Source organism: Pipistrellus hanaki (assembly GCF_964339955.1).
Source record: "Pipistrellus hanaki genome assembly, chromosome: 1".
In the NCBI taxonomy this organism is placed as follows: domain Eukaryota; kingdom Metazoa; phylum Chordata; class Mammalia; order Chiroptera; family Vespertilionidae; genus Pipistrellus; species Pipistrellus hanaki.
In genome coordinates, this window is record NC_140503.1 from 53,217,415 (window position 1) to 53,241,620 (window position 24,206).

The window sequence follows — 24,206 nt, forward strand, 5'->3', positions numbered from 1 at the left end:
ATATTCTTATTTATCAATATAAGTTACTCCTTTAAGAGTTTTTTAAAACTAGGAAACCATATTTTATTAAGTCAAAACAAGTTTCTATCCATAAAACTTAAAATTTCATTTTGAAATGGATTATGAAGATTGCTACATGAAGACAATAGCTGCAGTTTTCATATTATAGATGTGTGACTGTTGTAGTTAGTCTTGAATATAATAAGTGACATATAAGATCATTCCGCTAGCTGAATAAAATGCTAAAAACAGGACCTCTCTCACCTTTTGAATAATTTCTTATTTTACAGGAAAAATCACTGTAGATTCTTGATTCATTTGTTTTACTTTCTACCCAATTAGATGTTACACATTTTTAAAAAAATATTAACCAGAAATATTTTTTTGTAATAATGTCTTAAGTTATCTGTAATTAACAAAAACAGTATGAAATGTCATGTGGTGCTGTTGACATCATCATCTCATTCCCACCCTGTATCCTTTGTGTTTTGCATTGTTCCTTTTGCATGGAAGGTCGTCTGCTATGGATTACCATGAGTTGAATGAGGATGGAGAGCTGTGGCTGGTTTATGAAGGGTTAAAACAAGCCAACAGGTTATATTTGTGTCCTCAAAATGCAATGTTATTCATTTATTGTTCTTCTTACTAACAGTGGCCTCCTGACTTTAAATTTTATGTTTCTTGTACATTGTCTTCCTAAGTAAATTTTAGTAAAACAGAGCATTCAACCAAATACCTTCCTAAAACCTTCTTTAGTAAGGGATGCTGTTAAAGCTGAAATAGATTGATGATGAATAAGAGTTGCTTCCCATAAGTGAAAGATGCTATCTAGACTGCCCTTCAGACACTAACATTTATGAATATCTCATTAGGAGTTGGAAAAAAAATAAAACAAGAAACCTTTCAACTAGAGCTCAGACTACTGTGGGAGATATTAATACCTAATACTTAGTAGTTTCTTGTTTGGAATAATGATCAATCTAAAGGGTAAATATGCCAATGGTTTTGTGGCTGCATTCCAATATATTGTTGCCATGCTGCTTATTGGCAGTATTAAATGTCTTACTTGGCATTTTGTGTGGTTACTGTGAGGTTCCAATTTGTGAAACAGCAAATCAGGAGGATTTCCTGAATTGCTGCAGTTCAAAATAATTACCCAGACTCAACATGTTAAATATGTTTAGGGGGAAGCAAATAAAATTGAATCAGCAGCACCTTTCTAACACAGATACTCCCCTGCTTTAGTGATGTTTGTGTCCTAAAAATCTCATAAAAATACTATTTGAACGTTTAAGCTTGAAAAATACCTAATATGCTGTTTGTTCAAGGGGCTTCTGCTTTCCTGCTTTGTTTGTCCTAACCATAAACCATTGTCATTAACTTTGTGGTGTTATTGGTTCAAATCCTCTTGAAATTTTATACTCACTAAAATATTTTTGGTCTCCTGTTAACAGTTTGCTTGCAACGGCATCAATAAGTCTTGCCCAGCAGTTGGTAACCAAAGGGATTAAAATAAAAGAACATTCTTTCTTTCTTCATGTTAATTAATTACTAACTGTCACTTTGTTTTGTGTTTAGAAAGGGGGTGAATGTGGGGTGCATGGTAAAAGGGGGGGTGCTATTTCTCTCTGCTGTGCTCACTGCTGAGTGTTTGCTCAGAGAAGCAGCAACCATGTTGTTGGTCCTGTTAATGCTTATGTTCTAAAGCCATGTCTTGTTAGGATTCTTTTATTGATAGGGAAGTTTATGGGGAGAAAGAAGATGACAGATTTAAAATATTTGTATATAAAATTTCAGAACTACCTGTCTGGATTTGGTAAATCTGTATATATTTCATAGAAGCATTCAGCTATTCCTTTCATCACAGATAAGAGTAGAAAGCAAAAAGGGGACCCTGGTTACACCCTCTGCCTGAAGTTAGTAATGCTGACATTCTTGAAGTCATATGAATTAGATCAATTGTTTATAATCTTGGATCCATAATGCAGTTATTTTGTGGCAAAGGTACTGTCTTTGCCAACTTGAATGCTTGTGAGTAATCAGCCAGAGTGAAGCTGTCTTTTAATTGGTTATTTTATTCATCATTCCTGTGAACTCTCAAAAGAGCTAAAACTCCCTTGCTTCTCAGAGCCTTTAGAACTTTATATTCGTAGCAGGGCCCACAGTTCAGAAAGACACAAACATGTCCAGTTCTGGTCTGGAGTTTCCTGACTTTAAAGTCAGAAGTTGCGCAGACACTCGAGCCCTTGCTTTTCCTGCCTTTGCTAGTGAGCACGAAGCCTCGCCCCACCAGGCAGGGACTCTGGTGTCATCCCCTTTCCTTCCCGTGTGGTTTCTCCACAGGCTCCTGGAATCCCAGCTCCAGTCACAGAAGAGGAGCTATGAGAACGAGGCCGAAGCCCTTCGTGGGGAGATCCAGAGCCTGAAGGAAGAGAACAACCGGCAGCAGCAGCTGCTGGCCCAGAACCTGCAGCTGCCCCCCGAGGCCCGCATCGAGGCCAGCCTGCAGCACGAGATCACCCGGCTGACCAATGAAAACTTGGTAAGGGCCTGGCTCTGCAGGGTGCCCCAGCACAGAGGGAGTGAGGAAAATAGGACTCTGTTGGCAGAAATGGAAAAGGCATGTGCGCAGGTCGTGTTTCTCACAGGAGCTCTCTCAGACCCACTTGGAGGGTCTGGAAGGTATCCACCAGCTGCATGCTGGGCTCTTGAGATCCTTGAGAACTCGCGTGGCCTCTTTTCCACTTTGCTGCAGAACCTCTGCCGTTCTCTGCCTTGGTTTTGTGGTTGTTGTGACAGAGACTGGGGCCCACGTCTGTTCAACTGTGGTTCCCAAACAGCCACTGAGGCCGCCCCAGCCTCCATCTGTAGCAGACAAGTGGGGGTTAGAGCTATGGTCTGCAAGGCAGTTGGCAGAACCAAAGGGAACTTTTGGTTGACATTGGATGGAGCTCCCAGGTCATAGAGGAGAGAGAGCAGTGTGCAATGAAATGAGGAGAGGGTGTTTTTTTTTTTTCCTTTCTCAGATTCTGAACAGTGGCACAGTTTTTTTTCTTTACTTTTTCTCTTCCTTTATTTTATAGAAAGTATTTTCTAGAATATTTCTTTCTCTATCACAAAATAGCTTTTATTACTTATTTATAGATTTTTTAAATCTACTTAAATTTGATAATATGTTTATTAAATGAGAGGTCATTGAAAAGTAATGATTCCATGCGTCTATATAAAAATCTAGATTTTAGTATCAGCCTGGTTTTGAGAACAGCTCTTTAAGGCTGGTCGTGTTTTGTCTTTTTTATTTAATTCAGGACTTTAATCTAGAATAAATAATTTGGATTTTCTCTGAAGATTTAATCTGAATTATCCCTCCATTATTCCATTAGTGATCATTTTCTGTTACAAATAGTTTTCTAGTGTCATCTGTCCAACTGTCTTTTATATTAATGAAAGCAAAACACAAAGGTGTTCTTTTCAGAGCCCATCTGTGCCCTCGAGGACAGAGGACACATGTGGGAGGCTCCATTGTGGGAATGGGGGAGAAGGGTGAGGGCAGTGTTTGGACTCTCCAAAGGGACTGAAATATCACTGATTTCTGGGGGGAAGTCTTCCAGATCATAGACTCAAATGTCTTTTTATTACTTTCAAGTGTATCGTTGCTTAAGTTTAACTAACAATGCTTAAATGCCTAAGAATTGATAATATACTAAATCATATAATATGACTGATCAGTGTATAAATTATCTGCTTATAAATGATTATCTTCAAGTATGAGGTGAAACCGTGAAGTAAAGATGCTTCTGGGTGCAGATTTCCAGTTTTTTCATCAAGCTGATTAAGCATTTCCCTTGCAGCCTTGTCGGTAGTGTTCTTTTTCTTGATAATTTTGCGTAACTAATACAAAAGTAAACTAAGCCCCAAATTCTAAGCTGGTAGTCTGGTTAATGATCTTGTCTGCGGTTTAGGAAAATCCTTTGCAGCTCAGCCACTTCTCCTGCCCCACTGACTGGAGATTGGATTCAAACCTAAGTACAGGGAGTGATGCACTTTTTCAAAGTCATTGAAGTTTGTCAATGTTAATTGTGCATTTCTTTAGGAAACGTGAGCAGAATATTAAAACAGCTGGGAACCGAGGCGTAGGCCTTGGAATGCTGCCCTGAGTAACCCGCCCGCACACCTGCCCCAACACAAACAGAAGGTTTCCTCCTTCTCCAGTGAACGTGCCTCCCAGGCCTCCCATGCTGCCTTTCAGGGAAGGAAGGCACACAGCTGCTCGCCGGCCTTTTCCACCTTCAAACAACAGCGCCCATGTTGCCATTAATTCTGTTTGCCTGCCCTACTCTTGCCACAACTGCTGGCAACAAAAAGTGCAGCAACTTGTGAGCAGGTCTAAGGAGTGAAATTATAGCAGCCTTACCCGGGGACTCGAGCACCACTTTGTTCCCCTGCTAACCGATGGCATCCTGGCTGTGGCCTGTTTCCTCTGAGCATGTGACAGTGTATGTCACAGCATAAAGCTGGAATTGTCCGTACCAGAAAGGTCAGAGGGCAATGGCAGATGACAAATCAGAGCCTTTTCAGTAGATTCAGTTTCATTATTTTACTTAAAATATTTTAAAAATTGATTTTGCTGAGGGGTGGCACAGAGAACAACAAATATCCATTATGCCTGTTTTTTCAGTATTTTGAGGAATTATATGCAGATGACCCTAAGAAGTATCAATCATATCGGATTTCACTTTACAAACGGATGATTGTATGTAAACTCAAGAGTGCTTTTCTGTTGCTTTTTGCACTACTTCTAGCTCTCTGCAACCGAGGGGCGGCTTGCTCCTCCCAGGATGTCTCTGCAAAAACTCTGATGAAACTGTTTCTCCCCACAGCTGTCTGTCAGCGAGTGGTGTCACCTCTACCAGTGTCCTGCGTCCACTGTCGTGTTTGGTTTGTTACTGACTCTAGGCTTACAGTGTGATGGAAGTCAAAAGTCAAAAAGCTCCTACCCAAGTTCCACTGCCCTTAAAACTCTCCACAACACATTTTGTGCATTCATCAAAAATTATTTTGCCTCTTCCCCCTTTAAAAGAAGGCATTGCAATGGAATAGTGGTACATTTTACGAGCATTTAATTGTTTTGCCCACGTGGAGTCTATTGGAAAAGACTCCCCAGTGAGCCTGCTGTCCGTCACGCTGTAAAGGATTGTACTGCATCTGTATTTTAACATTCGGCATGTATTATAGCTGCATTTCCCATGCCTGCGAGTTTCAGCCAGGTGGTGGCTCCACCAGTGAGCTTTTCTGGAGCTTTTATGTGAAACTAACAGTGCTGTTTCTATCATTTTGTGTCTGCTTTCCTTCTGTGCATTTTAGAAGACCTATTTTGATCATTCTGTTATATTTCTCATTTTCACCTTTAGGATTTGATGGAACAACTTGAAAAACAAGATAAGACTGTCCGGAAACTGAAAAAGCAACTAAAAGTATTTGCCAAAAAAATTGGTGAACTAGAAGGTATTTTAAACACATCCTTAAGAGCATGCTTTCCTGATCCCCAGACAGAACTTATGGTTCCCACTCACTTTTATGGTTTTCACTGTCATATTTTTAACCATTTTTCTCTTTGAATTACTGGCTTTCTCAGTGGCCTATGAGCTTCCTGAGCAAGGGACCACCTCTTCCCCTTCTTTTCACAATACCTTGCATAATATTTGGCCCATCTTAATCATTCCATAAATGTTTGCTGAATAAGTTTCAGAAATATTTAGAATGGCAATGTAGATATTTCCTTTGAAGATATTTACTTTTTATTTCCTTGGATATACAAACGCTGAAAGATTTACTTAGAAATCAGATTACTTGGCTGTTATATTTTATATCTAATCCTTATAGCATTATTGATTCAGATTTTACATATCGGAATAAAGTGTTGAATCTCCAAATCAGACACATGGGCTAAAATGTCTATAGGCCCTAGCTGGTTTGGGTCAGTGGATAGAGTGTCAAGCCTACAGACCAAAGGGTCCTGGGTTCAATCCTGGTCAGGGGCATATAACCTCAGTTGCATTCTTCTCCTTGGCCCCAGCACTGGTCCAGGCATGTACAGGAGGCAACCAATTGATGTGCTTCACTCACATCGATATTTCTCTCTCTGTCTTTCCCTCTCCTACTCTCTCTAAAAACCAATTGAAAAAAATATCCTCAGATGAAGATTAAAAAAATAAAATGTCTGTTGGCAGAACTTTGAAAATCTTTCTTCACAGAACATTTCTGCACTTAACTCTGCATTAATTATATCATGAGATGATAATTGGATTGCAGAGTACTAGCTTGAAAGAAACTGATTTCAAGGTATCAATTTGTAAGATTATTTTTTAAAACTCCTAATGGTTTTACTTGTTATTTTAAGTTCTTAATAAGATTTCTTTGATATGTATCTTTTTAATTAAAGAGATAGATTAGAATATTTTAAGATGCCAGCAAGTTGAAGCCATTATCAATCAGAAATCTTCTGGTGAGTTAAACTATCCTGCCAACTATGTTCTTAAACCTGCACGTAGCACTAGAGGAGACAATTCATAGGTTAAACAAAAAGACCATTAAAATATCCTTAAGAGAAGTTGAATAACTGATGCAAGTCTAAAGAATAAAATGAAATCAATCAATTTGATCTGGGCCCTTGTGGAGAGCAGAATTCCCCCACCTCCCTGACAGACTCCTCGAACATTTTCCCTGTCCCCTACCCCCATTATACAGAAAATACTGGCAACCTTGTGCAGCAAAGCACCTTCTAATGTATAGAAATCTTTGTATCTTTTTTAAAATGTATATTAAATATACTTAAGTTCTTCTTGTTTAAAATAGGTTCTTGCCTCCTTCTATGAGTAACATTTAATTATGGAGACTTTTGTAGAAGCCAATGAAAACTTTTTTTTAAAACATTAGCATATATAATTTTAGCAGAAATTACATAGCTAAATGGCAAGTGTTTCAAAATTTGATCTGCATTGTGTTATATTTTAATCCAGGAGTGGGTGTTCCATTTCAGTTTTCAAGGAGTCAAGGAATTTAGACCTTAAAAAATTCTAGAAATTGGTTAATCATATTATAGGAGGAAAAAAATTGAAGCCCAGAAACCATAACTGACTTTTAAAGTTTCATCCAATTAGTGGCCAAACTAGGACTAGAACCCAAGTCTTCTGAGAACCAGACTTCTTTTTTTTGTGTCATATTTTCTTCCTCTTCTTCTTCTTCTTCTTCTTCTTCTTCTTCTTCTTCTTCTTCTTCTTCTTCTTCTTCTTCTTCTTTCTTTTTTTTTTTTTAATATATTTTATTGGTGTTTTTTTTTTTTTTACAGAGAGGAAGGGAGAGGGATAGAGAGTTAGAAACATCAATGAGAGAGAAACATCGATCAGCTACCTCCTGCACGCCCCCTACTGGGGATATTCCTGCAACCAAGTTATGTGCCCTTGACTGGAATAGAACCTGGGACCCTTGAGTTTGCAGGCCGACCCTCTATCCACTGAGCCAAACCAGTTTCGGCATTTGTGTCATATTTTCTAATGGACTCTCTCTATTTATAGGAATTTGATTGCCTCAATTAAACTGTGACCAAACTCTTCCTGGTACCAAAGTGAGGAAAAATAAATTAAAATTCTAGCCCTAGCCTGTTTGGCTCAATGCATAGAGCATTGGCTGGCAGACCTAAGGGTCCCTGGTTCAATTATGGTCAAGGGCAAGTTCCTAGGTTGCAGGCTCGATCTCTGGCCCTGGTCAGGGTATGCGAGGTTGTGTCTCTCTCACATCAATCTCTCTCTCTCTCTCTCTCTCTCTCTCTCTCTCTCTCTCTCTCTCTTGCTCGCTCGCTCGCTCGCTCCCCTCTCCCTTCCACTCTCTGAAAAATCAATGGAAAAATATCCTAAGGTGAGGATTAACAACATCAACAACAAAAAATTCTAGTGTCCTTTCCTTTTCCAGGACAAAACAGGTTCAGGAATGTTTTTCCTCAAGACTAAAGAATCTGTGAGATAGAGATAGGCATCTCTTCAGGTCTTTCTAGAAGGAGGTTCGTATTAGATGGTGAATTAGACTGGATGATCCCCCAAGCTCTCTTTTATCTTTGAAAACTGGGGTGGTGTCCTGGCTTCTCTCTTTTAGACTTTATGCTTTTCTGATGCTATACAAGGGTTGACATTTTATTTTAGTAGCAGGTGATTTACTAAGTGAATCAAGGTTATATTGAGTTGACATCTATATATTTTTAAAGTTTTTTTTTAATTGATTGGTTTTAGAGAAAGGGAGAGAGAAAACACACACATAAATTTGTTATTTCATTTATTTATGCATTCATTGGTTGATTCTTATATATGCCTTGATGGGGGATTGAACCCATAATCTTGGTGTATCAGGATGATGCTCTAACCAACTGCTCTAATCAATATATTTTATTGATTTTTTTTCACAGAGAGGAAGGGAGAGGGACAGAGAGCTAGAAACATCAATAAGAGAGAATCACCGACCAGCTGCCTCCTGCACACCCCCTACCGGGGATGTGCCCGCAACCAGTGTACATGCCCTTGACCGGAATCAAACCCGGGATCCTTCAGTCCGCAGACCGACGCTCTATCCACAGAGCCAAACCGGTTTCGGCTGTCTTTGACATTTTATACAGAACCAAAAATATCTTGGTTAGAGATTTTACAAAAGGAAAGTGAAACTTCCTTTTAAAACATATTTCATAAATTCTGAAGTGCACACTTTTTGACATTTTAACATCTCTGAAGTCAGGATATGTCTTATAACTGTTGATGGGTTATAGTTTAATTGCAGTGTTTTCCTCCTTTAGTGTTATATAAAATCAGAGGCCCAATGCACGAAGATTTGTGCAAGAATGGGTCTTCCTTCCTCTAGCTGCTGGCACTGCCTTCACTCCAGCCTGGAGCCACCTTTCCACCTTCTCACACTGCCCAGAGACCCAGAGTGGGATGGTGCAGAATGCCTGTGTTGTCATCATGGTGACGACACAAGTGTCTTGCCCCACCCTGGCCACTCAGTGTCTTTGTATATAAATTAACCCGCCATCTTTGTTGGGTTAATTTGCATACTCATTCATGGTTGGCTGGTAGGCATTGCGAAGGTATGGTCAATTAGCTTGTTACTCTTTCATTAGGTAGATAATGGTATTTCATAGTCAATGGCACCATAGGTGTGATTAAATAAGTAGATTTAAAGCGTTCTTTTTACATCATATGGAGTCCAAATATGTACATTTATTGATGAACTTAATATGCTGAATCTATTTCCTTCCAGTTTCCCTTCTTATGATTATTTCTTTGGCCGAAAGTGACTAGTAATCTAGATAGCAGAGATTTTATTCTTTTGTATTGTACATGTAGCATGTATGTGAGCTGTGAAGGCCACTTAGTGCAGATTTCGAAATCCTGGTGCTGTTGTGTTTAAACTGACTCCAGGAATAATTTTGTAAAATTGAATAGTTTGAATCTTCTATCTCTATGTGGAGGCACACATTTCACAGTTACCTTGGTTTCCAGACTGCACCAATGCACATGAAGCACTAGATGCCACAGCCCTGATTTGTCCAACCACAGTGTGGCCACTCCTTAGATATATAGTGCTGATGGCCATGGCCATCTTCAGCACTGCTAGTCTTGGTGCTGCAGCAGGAGCTCTGACAGCTGTTGGTATTCTCTCCCGTAGCCTCTTCCTGTGGAACTGGCTTCCCAGACCCAACACAGAATTGCCCCAGAGCAGTGGTCGGCAAACTCATTAGTCAATAGAGCCAATATCAGTACAATGATTGAAATTTCTTTTGAGAGCCAAATTTTTCAAACTTAAACTTCTAATGCCACTTCTTCAAAATAGACTCGCCCAGGCCATGGTATTTTGTGGAAGAGCCACACTCAAAGAGCCGCATGTGGCTTGCGAGCCACAGTTTGCCAACCACAGTCCCAGAGTGACAGGAGAGCACGCTTACACCTTGTGCAGTCAGCAGCACTAACCTTTCCGATGCCTCTGATCTGCATCTGTTTGCAGGTCTCTGAACTCAGATGAATCTTCACCTGAACAGGTTTAACTGCCCCCTTCCTATAGGTAACACAACCTGCTCACTAGCATGTGTCTGCACAAACATCACAGATCTCTAACTCCTGATCCCCATACCTTCTCTTCCACTTCCCATTTAGTCTTATTTCTGAGGTGATATTGGAGACTTTTTGAATCCTTAGTATTATTCTTCTCCAGCAGCTGTTACTGACAGTAGTGACCACTTTTAATCTCTGAACAGGTTAACCAGTAGCTGTGCTTTAATGGACACAACTTCATGGTAGGACTGTTAACACTTTACTAAAAACAAACAAAAATTGAATAGTATTTAAGGTAATTACATTAAATAGAGGTGGTTTTATCTGCTCATTATCTCTTTGGGAATGAGGGATAGTGGCAGCAAGTTCGGTCTTTGTCTTGGGAAGCCTCTGTGAAAAATGAAACATTTCACATCAACTAGTGTGAAGACACACTATCCTACCAGCTCTCTCATTGGTTTGAACTGATTGCAACGTTACATTTAAAATAAATGTTTTTTTTCTTTAATGACTAGATTCATAGAGCTGAAAGTGAGGAGAGTCTTCTAGTTTTTCTTCCTCTTTATAGAATATTTAAAGTCTAAATATATTTAACTATTTATGATTAATAATTCATTAACCAAGAAGTTAAACCACTAACTTTGGGAACATTTAATCTTATTACAAAGTAAATTTATTACTTCCCTCTGCCTCCCCCCACCCCCCCAAAAAAAATGCTTTTGAATCAATTAAGGTTCTCTGACGCTAATAGTAGCCCAGCACTGGTGGCTGTCAGTGACATCACCATACAATTTTGCCACTTACAGCCAATTTTAGAAAAGGTAATTAAAGAGGGGGGTGGAGTGGGGGCCAGTAGGGGGATATGGACACATGAAGTACCTTAAACAATAAAAAATAAAAATTGTAATTAAATAAATATATTTGCTTGGGGAAAAATAATAAAATAAAAAGGGGACAATTAAGTGGCAAATATGGCACATTTTTGTTGTTATAGAATTTATCATTTAAAATTATAGGAACATGGAACCTTCTCATCTTTTCTCCCTGGAAAACCTTTTCTTCTCCTTTTTGTTTCTCACGAAGTGGGCCAGATGGAGAACATATCTCCAGGACAGATCATTGACGAGCCCATTCGTCCAGTCAACATTCCCAGGAAAGAAAAGGATTTCCAAGGAATGCTGGAATACAAGAAGGAAGATGAGCAAAAACTCGTTAAGAACCTGATTCTGGGCAAGTCTTTTCTTTCTTCTGTTCTCTCAGTTCTGCAGGCTAGGATCAAAGTGCCAGTTAGTGTGGTTCCTGGTGAGGCCTCTCTGGCTGGCTTGCCAACAACCCTCTTCTGCCCACCCTCACAGAAACAAAAGAGAAAATAGAGGGGGGAGTGGGTGGGAGAGGAAGGAGGGAGGAGAGAGGAGAAATAAAGAAAGAGATCTCAAGCATGCAAGTATTTTGTGCCTGGGTTAAAAGGTCTTTTTGGTACACGTGTCAGTGGTGGGAAAGACTAGTCACTGATTTTAGAAATATTCAACACCGGTTTTTACATATATATATATATGTGTGTGTGTGTGTGTGTATATATATATATGTGTGTGTGTGTGTGTGTGTGTGTGTGTGTGTGTGTGTATATATATATATATATATATATATATATATATATATTATTGATTTTCCACAGAAAGGAAGGGAGAGGGATAGAGAGCTAGAAATGTTGATGAGAGAGAAACATCAACCAGCTGCTGCATTAGGTGTGTAGTGTGAGAAAAATACATCAAAGGTGATGACAGGTCTATAACCTGAGAAACAAAGGCTGGAACTGCAATTTATTGAGAGTGGGGCAACTCCTAGAAGAGCAGGTACTCCAGGAATGGAGTTTGGTTTGGATGGGCTCAGTCTGACATGTCTGAGCTGAGATGCCAAGAAGGCAGTTGATCCAAGAGACTGGAATTCAAGGGAAAAGTCAGGGCAGAAGATAGAGATTTGGGAGTTGTCTTGGCAGAGACAACTAAAATTCACCATGTTCCCACCCTCAAGAACTTCTCTTCCTGAACTATTAAAATATGCTTTTTATGTGACCCATTTACCCTGAACGATTGGACTCTCACATGAGAACTGTGCTTTCATTGTCTCTCAAAGGGCTTCTCATGAAGGCTGTCAGTGTTAGGTAAGATTGTTTTCTCTCTCTTTTTTCAGAACTGAAGCCACGTGGTGTGGCAGTCAACTTGATCCCAGGGTTACCAGCGTATATCCTGTTCATGTGTGTTCGACATGCCGACTACCTGAACGATGACCAGAAAGTAAGGTCGCTGCTAACATCCACAATTAACAGCATCAAAAAAGTATTAAAGGTCAGTCATGTTTAACAAAATTCTCATAATGAGTATAATGACAGAACTTCCATGTAGGGACTTTTTCTCCCTCAGCCTTGAGGAAGGTGTGAACACTTTGCTGTCTTAACGGCTACCTTCCACTGTGGAAATGTACCACAGTGGGAAATGTTTTTTCTTACAGATTGTCTATATGCTTCTTTCAAAACAGGGCTCAGAATAAACAGTAATCAAAACTAATTTGATTTAATTGCATTTAATTGTGGAGAAAATTGTTTCTTTATAGATAGAAATAGTCTGCTTTAAGGTCTTACTTAGAAGTAAATTTCAAATACTTAATGGAGTCCATCATATACAGGGAATATGATGCTATAGTTAAGATAGGTATTAAATAGGTTAAATAATACATGGCTCATTCATATAAGAAGATAGTTGATGAAATAAAGTTTTTCTTTGAACTTTTCTCACCATTTTTCTCCAAATCACCCATAATTTTCCTTGTAACCTGTGCCTGATTCCACAGAGAAGCAACACACAGACACTAATCAGAAAGGAAAGGCTTGGAAAAGACAGAAAAATCATGTACTGGAGCAGGAAGTCCTACATAATGACTTGGTGATTATGTTGCATAATCCTCCTCCTAACTCTAAAAAAACAATGAACATTATTCTTAGTTTTAACTCAGGTGTTTCTGTGAAGAGCTAAGAGAAAGTGTTCTAAATACTTTGCTTTCTGATACCTGACTTAAGGTTATATTTTAAAATGGAGATAAGTGGATAAGCTAACGTACCCAGTGGGCGCTCAAATCTGGGATGTGTTTCATGAAATACTTTTTTTATTGTGGTAAAATATGCATAACAAAAATTATAACATCTAACCATTATTTTTATCCTTACTGAGGATATGTGGAGTTTTGCTGTTTTTATTAATTTCACAGAGAGGGTGAGAAACATTGATGTAAGAAAGAGACATTGATTGGTTGCCTCCCATATGCTCCTCGATCAGGGATCCAACCCAAAACCTGGGTATGTGCCCTGACCAGGAATCAAATCTTGGGCTTTTCGGTCCATGGACTAATATTCCAACCAGCTGAGCCACCCGGCCAGGGCTTAACCAGTGACCAGCTCTGTGCATAAAGTGCATTCATATTGTTGTGCAGCCATCACCACCCATCTCCAGAGCCTTTTCATCTTTCCCACCTGAAACTCTGCACTGAAGAAACACACCCCTCCCCCATCTGACCTTTTGACAGATGCTAGTTCTCAGTCCCTATTGCTAAGATGTTCTATGTAGTTACAATCTACAGTAGTTACTGAAGCATGGAATTTCTGAAGATTTAATATTTAAAAATTGATGAGCATCTTCTGAATAGAATTCATTTCATTTTTGGTGTATTGATGCTCTATTGCACTTAGACTATAAGTTTTGCTAATTGTTAGGCCAACTTTTACAAAGACAACAAAGTCAACTCATAAGGTTTTCTCCCTTTCACCTTAATTGCAAGAAGGCATTTATCTAATTTGACTAATTATTGTACCAGATTGTTTCAAGATTACAAAAGAGAGGGTACTAGAACCTAACACCCTTTTGATACCATTTAAAATTGATGTGCATTTGTCACATATCCCTTTTTGAATTGAAGTAGACTAGTATTTGTCTTGTATCCTCACCGGAGGGTAGCTTTTCATTTATTTGTTTATTTATTTTTAGAGAGAGTGGAAGGGGAGGAAGGGAGTGGAAGAGAAATAGAAACATCAGTGTGAGAGAGACACATCAGTTGGGGCTGGAGTTAGAAACTGCAATCCAGGTACATGCCCTTGACCAGGAATCGAATTTGAGTCCCTTTGGTATACAGGCTACCACTCTAACCACTGAGCACACCAGCCTGGGCTCTGTTTGGATTTAGCAATGATGGACATGTGCCCCAATCCTGATGAAGAAACAAGTAGCTTCCTTTGTGTACTGCTCTGCACTGGACTTCCTTCATCCCATTTCTGATTCACTGCTCAGAAATTATATCTTATCACCCTGGCCGGTGTGGCTTAGTTGGCTGGGCTTTATCCCATACACCAAAAGGTCACCAGTTCAATTCCCATCAGGCACATGCCTGGGTTGTAGGCTTGATCCCTAGGAGTGGGTGTGCAGGAAGCAGGTGAGTGATGTTCCGCTCTCACCTTAATGTTTCCTTCTCCCTTCCTCTTTCTAAGAAAACAATTTAAAATCTCTTTTTTTAATTGTGTCTTATGACTGACATGTGTTGGGGTTTCAGTGTTTCACAGTCTTTCTCTTCTCCTTTGTGATTTATAATTGTTTACAATGGTAACTGAAAGAATGGGCCTTCTGGTATCTGTTCATTTATTTTTCAGGTTGTTATTTCTCCAAGAAAAAAAGCAAATTTAGGCTTATTCTCTCTTTCAGAAAAGAGGTGATGATTTTGAAACCGTTTCCTTCTGGCTCTCTAACACTTGCCGGTTTTTGCACTGTTTGAAGCAGTACAGCGGAGAAGAGGTGAGAAAAACCTGGTTATAAAACCAACATGTTGTGCCTTCTCTGATCTTTTTAAGGAAAACGTTAATTTAGAAACCTGAATTCAGAGGTGGCTTGGAAGTCCATAGTTCTGTTTGATGTTTATTATTTATGGAATAGTGTGACTGTGGGGAACAACCAAGTTTCTTTCCTCTGAGAGTTTGTATTATAAGAAAACACAGTATAAATAAAATGAGCATTGATCAGTGAATAGTTGGAACAATGAAACTTTTTGTCAATGTGTGCAAGTGGACTAGTCAAGAACTCTTTAAAAATTAAAAAGTTGTAGTTACTATAATGCTTTAGAGGTGATTAAGACTGTCTTTAAACTTGTCCAAAAATCTGTTTGGCTTTTGTTTGTAGTGATGTATTCATCAATTGTTTGACAGACTTTATTTTTTCAAAAATGTAATATGTTAATAATTACTGTTTATTAAGGGCTGCTTACTATGCATCAGACGGCACTTACTAGACACTGTGTCACTTAATTCTTACAACATTTCTGTGCGATAGGGATTATGACCGAGTTTTACAGATGAGGAAACTGAAGCTCAGTGAAGGTCATCCATTTGCCCAAGTCCTCTCAGCCATAAGGAGCAGGGTCTGCCTGCCTCTGAGAGCCCCTACCCCTAACCACTCCCCTGCACCGCCCATCCTTTGCCAGGAGGGTTAAAGAGAAGCTGAGCTGTAGCACTTGCTGAGCACCCAGTCAGAGGCTTGGGGCAGAGGATGGTCCTGGCAAACGATGGGAAATACAAATGTGAGCAAGATGTCCCTGGAAAGACGGGACTGACAGACCAGAATTCCCCAGAGGGGCCATTTGCTGCCCTGTCATTCCCATTCCTGGACTGTATTGTTAAGGACCTTGGGCAGAACCCATCAAGTAGGCTATTGCTTTTGGCAGGCAATATCTGATAAAACTACTTTCTTGTACTATTGTCTTTCCATTTTAACAAATACCACCAAAAGATGAAAATCATCTGTGGTGCCATGAAAGGAAAACTTTTTATGTATCTACCAGTCTCTGTAGAAATCAATCTGTTTTAAGGTATAAATGCCTTTTTGGTACAGTATTTATAAATACAACTATATTTAATAAACTGAAGTTTAAACATGTTAGTACTTTAGATAGTTTAGTGTTTAGCAGTAAACTTCATGTTTCATAAGTGAAAGACAATTTTTTTACAATCCTCATCAGAGGGTATGTTTTAATTGATTTTAGAGAGAGAGGAAAGAAGAGGGGGGAAAGAGAGAAAAATATCGATCAGCTATCTTCCATACACACCCCAACCCAGACCAGGGATTGAACTGTGATGTTTTGGTATATGGGACCATGTTCAACTAACTGAGCCACACCTACTAGAGCAATTTTTTTTTTTTTTTTTTTAGATTAAATTCTCCCATCCTATTTTATTGACATTGCTATTGGAAAGAAAATGCTAGGTTTCCAAGTTTAGATATTATTCAAAAAGCTAGTAAGAAGTGGAATTTTAAAGATGGAAACACACATTGAAAATGATTTTCCTGGCATTTATGTGAGGGATATATGGAAACTCTATGAAGAGAAAAAAAGAACAGGGAGATGCTGATCAAGTGAGCCTGACAGACAGCAGACATCTCACTTCCTGTGCATCATTAACTGCGTTGTGGCTCTAGGGTTTTATGAAGCACAACACATCTCGCCAGAATGAACACTGCCTCACCAACTTCGACCTGGCTGAGTACCGGCAGGTGCTAAGTGACCTGGCCATTCAGATCTACCAGCAACTCGTGCGGGTGCTGGAGAACATCCTTCAGCCCATGATCGGTAAGTCTGTCCACCTCACATGCCCACCAGTGGCACATGTCTCATAGCATGTTTTCAAACAGAGAACATTAAAATGGTCCTAAAAGTAGCTGAGGAATCCCAGAACATAGGATGTTAGCCATGACTAACTGGGATACATCAGAATCGCTGCTTCCACAAGACCAGGACGGCAGTATCCAGTTCCCCTCCCCAGTGTGCAGTACCTCTCTCTAAGATCGGGTAATGCTGTGTACCCAGCAGTAGACCTTATTCATTGTCCAGTTTTGAAAAACACTTCAAACTTTCATCTAGGACCCTGGTCGGCAAACTGCAGCTCGCGAGCCACATGCGGCTCTTTGGCCCCTTGAGTGTGGCCTGGGTGAGTCTATTTTGAAGAAGTGGCGTTAGAAGAAATTTAAGTTTGAAAAATTTGGCTCTCCAAAGAAATTTCAATTGTTGTGCTGTTGATATTTGGCTCTGTTGACTAATTAGTTTGCCGACCACTGGTCTAGGAAACTACTACACTACATTTAAAACTAATAAGGCTGGGGAGGGTTTGCACTTTGGCTAATTAATAGGCTACAGCAAAAGGGGTGGGAAGGTACGGTGGTAACAGAACAGGCTCAGACACCCCAGGCTAAGTTGTACATCTCATGGCCCCTCTGGAATTGTTAAAGGCAATTTGGTTTAATGCAGCAGTTTCTAATTCAATGAGCCCCACTGGTTGTGTCTGTGTGGGTGTTACTTTGTGTCTTTCTGTTTCTGTGTTTTCAGCTAATGTGATCCCATGTACCTCACTTCATATATGTACACTCGTTCTGCATGTTTGTTTATGTATCATGCTACACTGTGGAATGTGTAGCATGTTTGAAGTCAGACTTAGGGGGCATGTACAGATTGCAGGCTGCTAACTTTAAACGCATTGAATATAAAAAAAAGGCACACACACTTGTTTTTAACTCACCAAACTCTCATTCTCAGGCAGATCATCAGCAGCCTCTAAAGACTGCTCCCAGCTGCCCTTTCTTCTCCACCCATGTGTTTTTCTCATTTCCACAATTTCTTTCCCTTCTGTGGACTCAGAGTGTTCCATTTTCTATCGTAAGCCCACAATCAAACTGGAACCATAACAGGCTGAGGAAACCATGTGAGTCGGGTGATTTCTTCGGTCATTCCCTGAAAAGTCATGAGTTTAAAGCAGCCCAACTCAGCTAAAATGCAAGAGGTGCAGATGCAAAGAAGATCAGCTTCAGTGAAACTTTTTTTCCTATTTGTGTCTGTTTTTATCGGCTGAACAGAAGTTTACCTCTTAGTGTCCCACTTACACCCACCACCCAATCCCCAGTGATTCAACAGCAGCTGTATGAGGTTCTTGGAGGCTGAGGTTAGCACTAGGAGAAATAAAAGTGAGTCAGGCTTAGCCCTTGCTCTCGAGGGGCTCCCAACCCAGGAGTAGGCATCCCAAACCCAAACCGTCCTAGAGGACACGTAGGCTACATGCTATGAGAGCACAGGAGAGGAGCAGCAGGGCCCAGAGGAGAGGCTGAGTCCTGGGCGGCGGAGCTCAGGGCAAGGAAGGGCCCAGTTCGCAAGTCTTCTCCAAGACCTCTGCCCAAGCTCCTGCCTTTCTTTTTCCTTTTTTTTAAAAAAACATATATTTTATTGATTTCAGAGAGGAAGGGAGAGGGAGAGAGAGATAGAAACATCAATTATGAGAGAGAATTAATGATCAGTTGCCTACTGCATGCCCTAGACTGGGGATCGAGTCTGCAACCCCGGCATGTGCCCTAACTGGGAATCAAACCGTGATCTCCTGGTTCATTGGTCGACATTCAGCCACTGAGCCACACCAGCTGGGCAGGCTCCTGCCCATGTTACTTGATTTGTTTGCCTCTGGGGCTCACACAGCACTGGAGAACGCTCATCTTCTCCTCACTGAAGCATACCTCTCCCACGGTACCACACCCGGGTGCTAGTACAGGCTGCTGCTGCTTAGTTTAGAAAATACACCATTAAGATTTCTTAATAAGTTTTTGCATTTAAGAATTATTCCTTTATTAAAAATCTAGAAGCTCTTTTGGGGGGAGTTCTTTTTCCCTGTTTAGATGCTCAGATCGTTTTCCTAAAATGAATGTGTGAATGTGTGTGCACATGAAACGATGTCCTTCCAGACCCTCTCTTTTAACGTGAACTTCTCATGCAGTCTCAGGCATGCTGGAGCATGAGACCATTCAGGGCGTGTCCGGGGTGAAGCCCACAGGGCTGAGGAAGAGGACCTCCAGCATCGCCGATGAGGGCACCTACACCCTGGACTCCATCCTCCGGCAGCTCAGCTCCTTCCACTCGGTCATGTGTCAGCACGGCATGGACCCCGAGCTGATCAAGCAGGTGGCCAAGCAGATGTTCTACATCGTGGGGGCCATCACGCTGAACAACCTCCTCCTGCGGAAGGACATGTGCTCCTGGAGCAAAGGCATGCAGATCAGGTGAGAAACTCGAACAGTGACGGCCTTTTCTCGCTGCCCCATGACTGCCTGCCAGCGTGCGGGGAGCTGAGGGCTAGCTTGAGGTCAGTGCACCTGATGTCTGTCTGGGCCACAGCCACCCAGCAAAGGGAGTGTGGGCATGGAGCCATGTCCTGCCACCTGCTGGCCCTCTCCCCAGTCATCATTGCTCCGCTGTGCTGTGCCTCCAGCAGGTTCCACTCATGGCTAAGCTAAGTCTTCAGAGGGATTGGAAAGATGATGAAAAATACATAAAGATGGGATAGTTGCTTCCTCTTCTTTTGTGTGTATTTTATTTATTTTTAAATATATTTTTATTGATTTTTAGAGACGAAGGGAGAGGGAAAGAGAGAGAGAAACATCAGTGATGAGAGAGAATCATTGATTGGCTGCCCCCTGCATGCCCTCTACTGGGTACTGAGCCGAAACCCAGGCATGCACCCTTGTTCAGAATCTTCAGTCTGTAGTCCAACTCTCTATCCGAGTTGCCAAACTAGCTAGGGCTGAGCCAAACTAGCTAGGGCTTTTGTGTGTGTTTTAATTGTACAATAATAAAATGTCCTATCTATGCCGAAACCGTTTTGGCTCAATGGATAGAGTGTCGGCTTGGGGACTGAAAGGTCCCGGATTCGATTCCGGTCAAGGGCATGTACTTTGGTTGCGGGCATATCCCCAGTAGGGGGTGTGCAAGAGGCAGCTAATCGATGACTCTCTCTCATTGATGTTTCTAACTCTCTATCTCTCTCCCTTTCTTTCTGTACAAAATCAATAAAATACATTTAAAAAATAAATAAATAAATAAATAAATAAATAAATAAATAAATAAAATGTCCTATCTAATAAAGAGGGAATATGCTAATTAACCATCACTCCATCACAAAGATGGCTGCACCCATAAAGAGCCTTAACAAGCAATCAGCAGGGACCTGAGACTACACCCTCCCCCGCCCCCGCCCCCGTGGGGCTTGATAGGGGACCTCAGGCTGCTCCTTCCCTGACACCAGGCTGGGGAACCTCAGACCATACCCCCCACCCAGCAGGGCTTAACAGGGGACCTCAGGCTGTGCCCCCCGCCCCAGCACCAGACCAGGGAACCTGAGGCTGTGTCCCCCTGCCTGGCTGAGCTTGACGGGACCTCAGGCCATGCCCCCCACCCAGCAGGGCTTGATGAGGGACCCGAGGCTGCACCCCCACTCCTGGTGCTGGGCCGGGGGACCTGAGGCTACAGGGCTTGATGGGGGACCTCAAGGCATGCCCACGCCCCAGTCTGAACTGAGGGATCTCATGCCATGCCCCCTGTCCAGGCCCCAGGCCAGGGGACCTGAGGCTACGCCCCCTGCCCGGCATGGCTTGACAAGGGTGGGACTGGCCGGGTTGGATCTAGCACAGGGGAGAGGGGAGCAGCTGGTCTGGGACTCATGCGATTTTGAGGTGCACGTGGGTGGGCGGGGACTTGACTCTGGGTCCCATGGTGAGTCCCAGACTCTGACAGGAGGAAGATTTTCATATACATTTTACTAATTTTCTTTCATCTCTGACACTTCTATTATAGAGAAAGGGCATATAGCAATATTAAATTATTTCCTCAAATTAATCCCCTTTTAATGTGCACTAATTTCATGCACCCGATCACTAGTCAAATTATAATGAAGAATTATAATGCTTGGTTGCTCTTGGAAATTTATTTTAACAAAATACATTTCTGTACTGTGGCAACAAGAGCATGTTTAATGAGTCACTAATATTTGAAATGTTCTACTTGGTGTTTTAGGAAGAGCTGCACTCGGTTTGATACCAACTACTCCTCAGCATTACCTCATTATCATAATAGAATTGACTTATTTTATAACTAATTTATTTTAAAACAGCTAGAAAATTCACCAAGGGGGGGCAGGAATTCTCCTACAAAAGTCTTTAGTTACTCAGTCTCAGGAAATGTTGGCATTCTTTTCAGATTTCCCATTCTGATCCACATCCATTATAGTTAACATTTGAGAAGCTAATGCCTTACCTCAGATAGAAGAATCTCTTTCTCTATAAGCTATTTATACATTTGCAGCACCTAATAATTCCTCTTGTTAGCGTGATTATTCACTCTGATTGTGTGTCCATCTACCTCATTTTAGTTTAAAAACCACTGTTACTTGCTTGGCCATCTTTTGATACCTCAGCACCCATGTAGTTTTGGGGTCTTCCTCTCTTCCGGTGGTCCCCACTTGCCTTTCTCTCCTCCCTTCCCTGAGCTTCCTTGGGCCACTGCCTCCATTATCCACGCTCTTCCCTAAAGAAGGCTGGAGCACAGAGTGTCTGTATGGGGTGGAGGGAGGTGTTATTATTCAGATGGACTTAAGAGAGAAGACTTAAAGAATTATTACTTCTCACCTCTGAAGTTGTAGGAGAAACTATAAAGTGTTTCTGGTCAGCTGTTTAAGGAGGGCACAGCCACATAATATGTTCTGTCTTATCTTTTAGCCAGTCTCACTTCATAATTTTTGCTATAATGGCTACTTTTCTATCTTGCATTAAAGATAATTATATTCTCTAGTCGTTTATTCTTTTATAATTGTGATTATAAACCTCATGACTTCTTATAATGATAATTTTTAAGCATAGCTGATAAGATTTAAGAAAAGCAAACAAGAATACTGCTTGTCATTTTAACAAATTCCTGACAAAGCCATACACAGAAAATTAAGGCATTTATGACAACATTCAGTAAATTTGCATTCTCCCCCCTTCTCTCTCCCTCTCCCTCTCCCTCTCCCTCTCCCTCTCCCTCTCCCTCTCCCTCTCCCTCTCCCTCTCCCTCTCCCTCTCCCTCTCCCTCTCCCTCTCCCTCTCCCTCTCTCCCCAACCCCCCACAGGTACAATGTCAGTCAACTGGAAGAATGGCTGCGTGACAAGAATCTGATGAACAGTGGGGCTAAAGAAACCCTGGAACCTCTCATTCAAGCTGCTCAGCTTCTGCAAGTAAAAAAGAAAACAGATGATGATGCAGAAGCCATCTGCTCCATGTGCAATGCTTTAACTACTGCCCAGGTAACACACCTTCCCTCATTTGACATTTCACATTCGTCATGGGTGACATTAGGGGGAAAAAGAAGTCCTCTAGCAATTACTCTCGTCTGAGCTGACTTCTCTGTATCAGAGAAGACATATATCTGACAGCTCCTGAAGTAGGATTATACCAGGAAGTCACACATTTTAGTGCACTGAGATACAACCAAGAATGAAAGAGCCCCTGCTCTGAGGGGTTAGTATCCTAGGCCTGCTATGAAGCTTGTGTTCCAAAAGTAATTTTCTGTATTATTTTATAAGTCTTTTAACTTCTCTATTTTAAGACAGATAATTCTTGTTTCTGAATTGAGTTCCTATCTCAAGGGGCCACACTTGTTGCTGGGGGAAACACTTCCTACCTAATAAGAGAGTAATATGCAAATTAGCCATCACTCTGCTACACCCACTAGCCATGCCCACCAGCCAATCAGAGCAAGTATGCAAATTAACCCCAACCAAGATGGCTGCAGCCACAGAGAGCAAGAGGGAGGCTTGTGTTTCCCAGGCAACGGAAAAAGCCAAGCTTTCCACCTGCCCTTGCCGGCCTAAGCCTCCATTCAAGGCTACAGAGTTTCAATTATAGAAGGTAAACAAATCCAAACCAAAATGGTAGCAGCCACGGAACAAGCAGGAGGCTTGGCTCCGCTCTAGGCTACAAAGTTTCAATTGTAGAAGGTAGATAAATTCCAATTACCAGGGCCTTTGCTTGGGTCACCACTGGGAGTGGCTGGCCTGCAAACCACCACGGGCCCCTCACTCAGGCCACCCCATGCCCCAAGGGAACCCCTACCCTGATCCGGGACACCCTTCAGGGCAAACCAGCCAGCCCCCACCCATGCACTAGGCCTCTATCCTATCTAATAAAAGAGTAATATGCAGATTGACACAAGATAGCTGCCCCCATGTGGTCAAAGATCCTGCCCCCATGTGGGCACAAGATGGCCACCACAAGATGGCCAGCAGGGGAGGGCAGTTGGGAGGACAGTTGTGGGTGATCAGGCAAGCAAGGGAGGGCAGTTGAGAGGCACCGGGCCTGCAGGGGAGGTAGTTGGGGGTGACTAGGCCAACAGAGGAGGGAAGTTGGGGGCAAACAGGCTGGCAAGGTAGCAGTTAGACATCAATCAGGCTGGCATGGGAGTGGTTAGGGGTTGATCAGGCTGGCAGGCAGAAGCGGTTAGGGGCAATCAGGAAGGCAGGCAAGCAAGTAGTTGGGAGCCAGCAGTCCTGGATTGTGAGAGGGGTCCCAGATTGGAGAGGGTACAGGCTGGGCTGAGGGACACTACCACCTCTTTCCCCTCCCCCCATGCAGGAATTTTGTGCACCGGGCCTCTACTCAATAAATAAGGGACAATCCCTGCTGAAAAGGAACTGTAAGTTTAGAAGGAAAGACAGGTATGCCCAGCTGATTCTGCTGGAAGGGATTCTAGTGAGCTCAGCGGTGAGGTGTCTGAAGGAGTGCTGAGGGCGATAACTGACTGACTGTTCAGAGGAGGGCCCATCAGGCATGGCATTGAGTTTAAGGAGGGAGCAGAGAAGGGAGGACCCTGAGGACCGGCAGCCGCATGCCCACTTCTCATTTGCCCAGTTATTTCTGTGCTTACTCTTGTCTTTCTTAGTGTTCATCACATATCTCCTAGCATAGAAAGCTCACAGAGGTTACACATAGAGTATGTGCAGAAAGCAACTAGAAGGATAGTAAGGATCCTGTCAAAAATTGCCACTTTGGGAAACTGGGAGGATGGGAGTGGGGGCACTTTTGCTTTTCTTTTCTTTTTTTTTTCTTTTTTTAAATATATTTTATTGATTTTTTACAGAGAGGAAGAGAGAGAGATAGAGAGTTAGAAACATCGATGAGAGAGAATCATCGATCAGCTGCCTCCTGCACACCCCCTACCGGGGATGTGCCCTCAACCCATGT

General features: G+C 41.8%; 1 protein-coding gene across 4 annotated transcripts in view; it reads left to right on the forward strand.

The window, feature by feature from the left end:
• The window catches only part of MYO5A (myosin VA), a 182,691-nt gene that overhangs the window by 151,863 nt on the left and 6,622 nt on the right, over nucleotides 1-24,206 (forward strand). Inside the window, exons 30-39 of one of the 4 annotated variants that reach the window (XM_084894025.1) lie at nucleotides 514-594; nucleotides 2,344-2,542; nucleotides 4,679-4,753; nucleotides 5,412-5,505; nucleotides 11,175-11,321; nucleotides 12,282-12,436; nucleotides 14,834-14,923; nucleotides 16,598-16,748; nucleotides 18,931-19,213; nucleotides 22,096-22,270. In XM_084894025.1, coding sequence (XP_084750151.1) covers nucleotides 514-594; nucleotides 2,344-2,542; nucleotides 4,679-4,753; nucleotides 5,412-5,505; nucleotides 11,175-11,321; nucleotides 12,282-12,436; nucleotides 14,834-14,923; nucleotides 16,598-16,748; nucleotides 18,931-19,213; nucleotides 22,096-22,270 — 1,450 coding nt within the window. The remainder of the gene's footprint in view (nucleotides 1-513; nucleotides 595-2,343; nucleotides 2,543-4,678; nucleotides 4,754-5,411; nucleotides 5,506-11,174; nucleotides 11,322-12,281; nucleotides 12,437-14,833; nucleotides 14,924-16,597; nucleotides 16,749-18,930; nucleotides 19,214-22,095; nucleotides 22,271-24,206) is intronic. The other 3 variants (XM_084894026.1, XM_084894027.1, XM_084894028.1) reach the window with 3 other exon arrangements.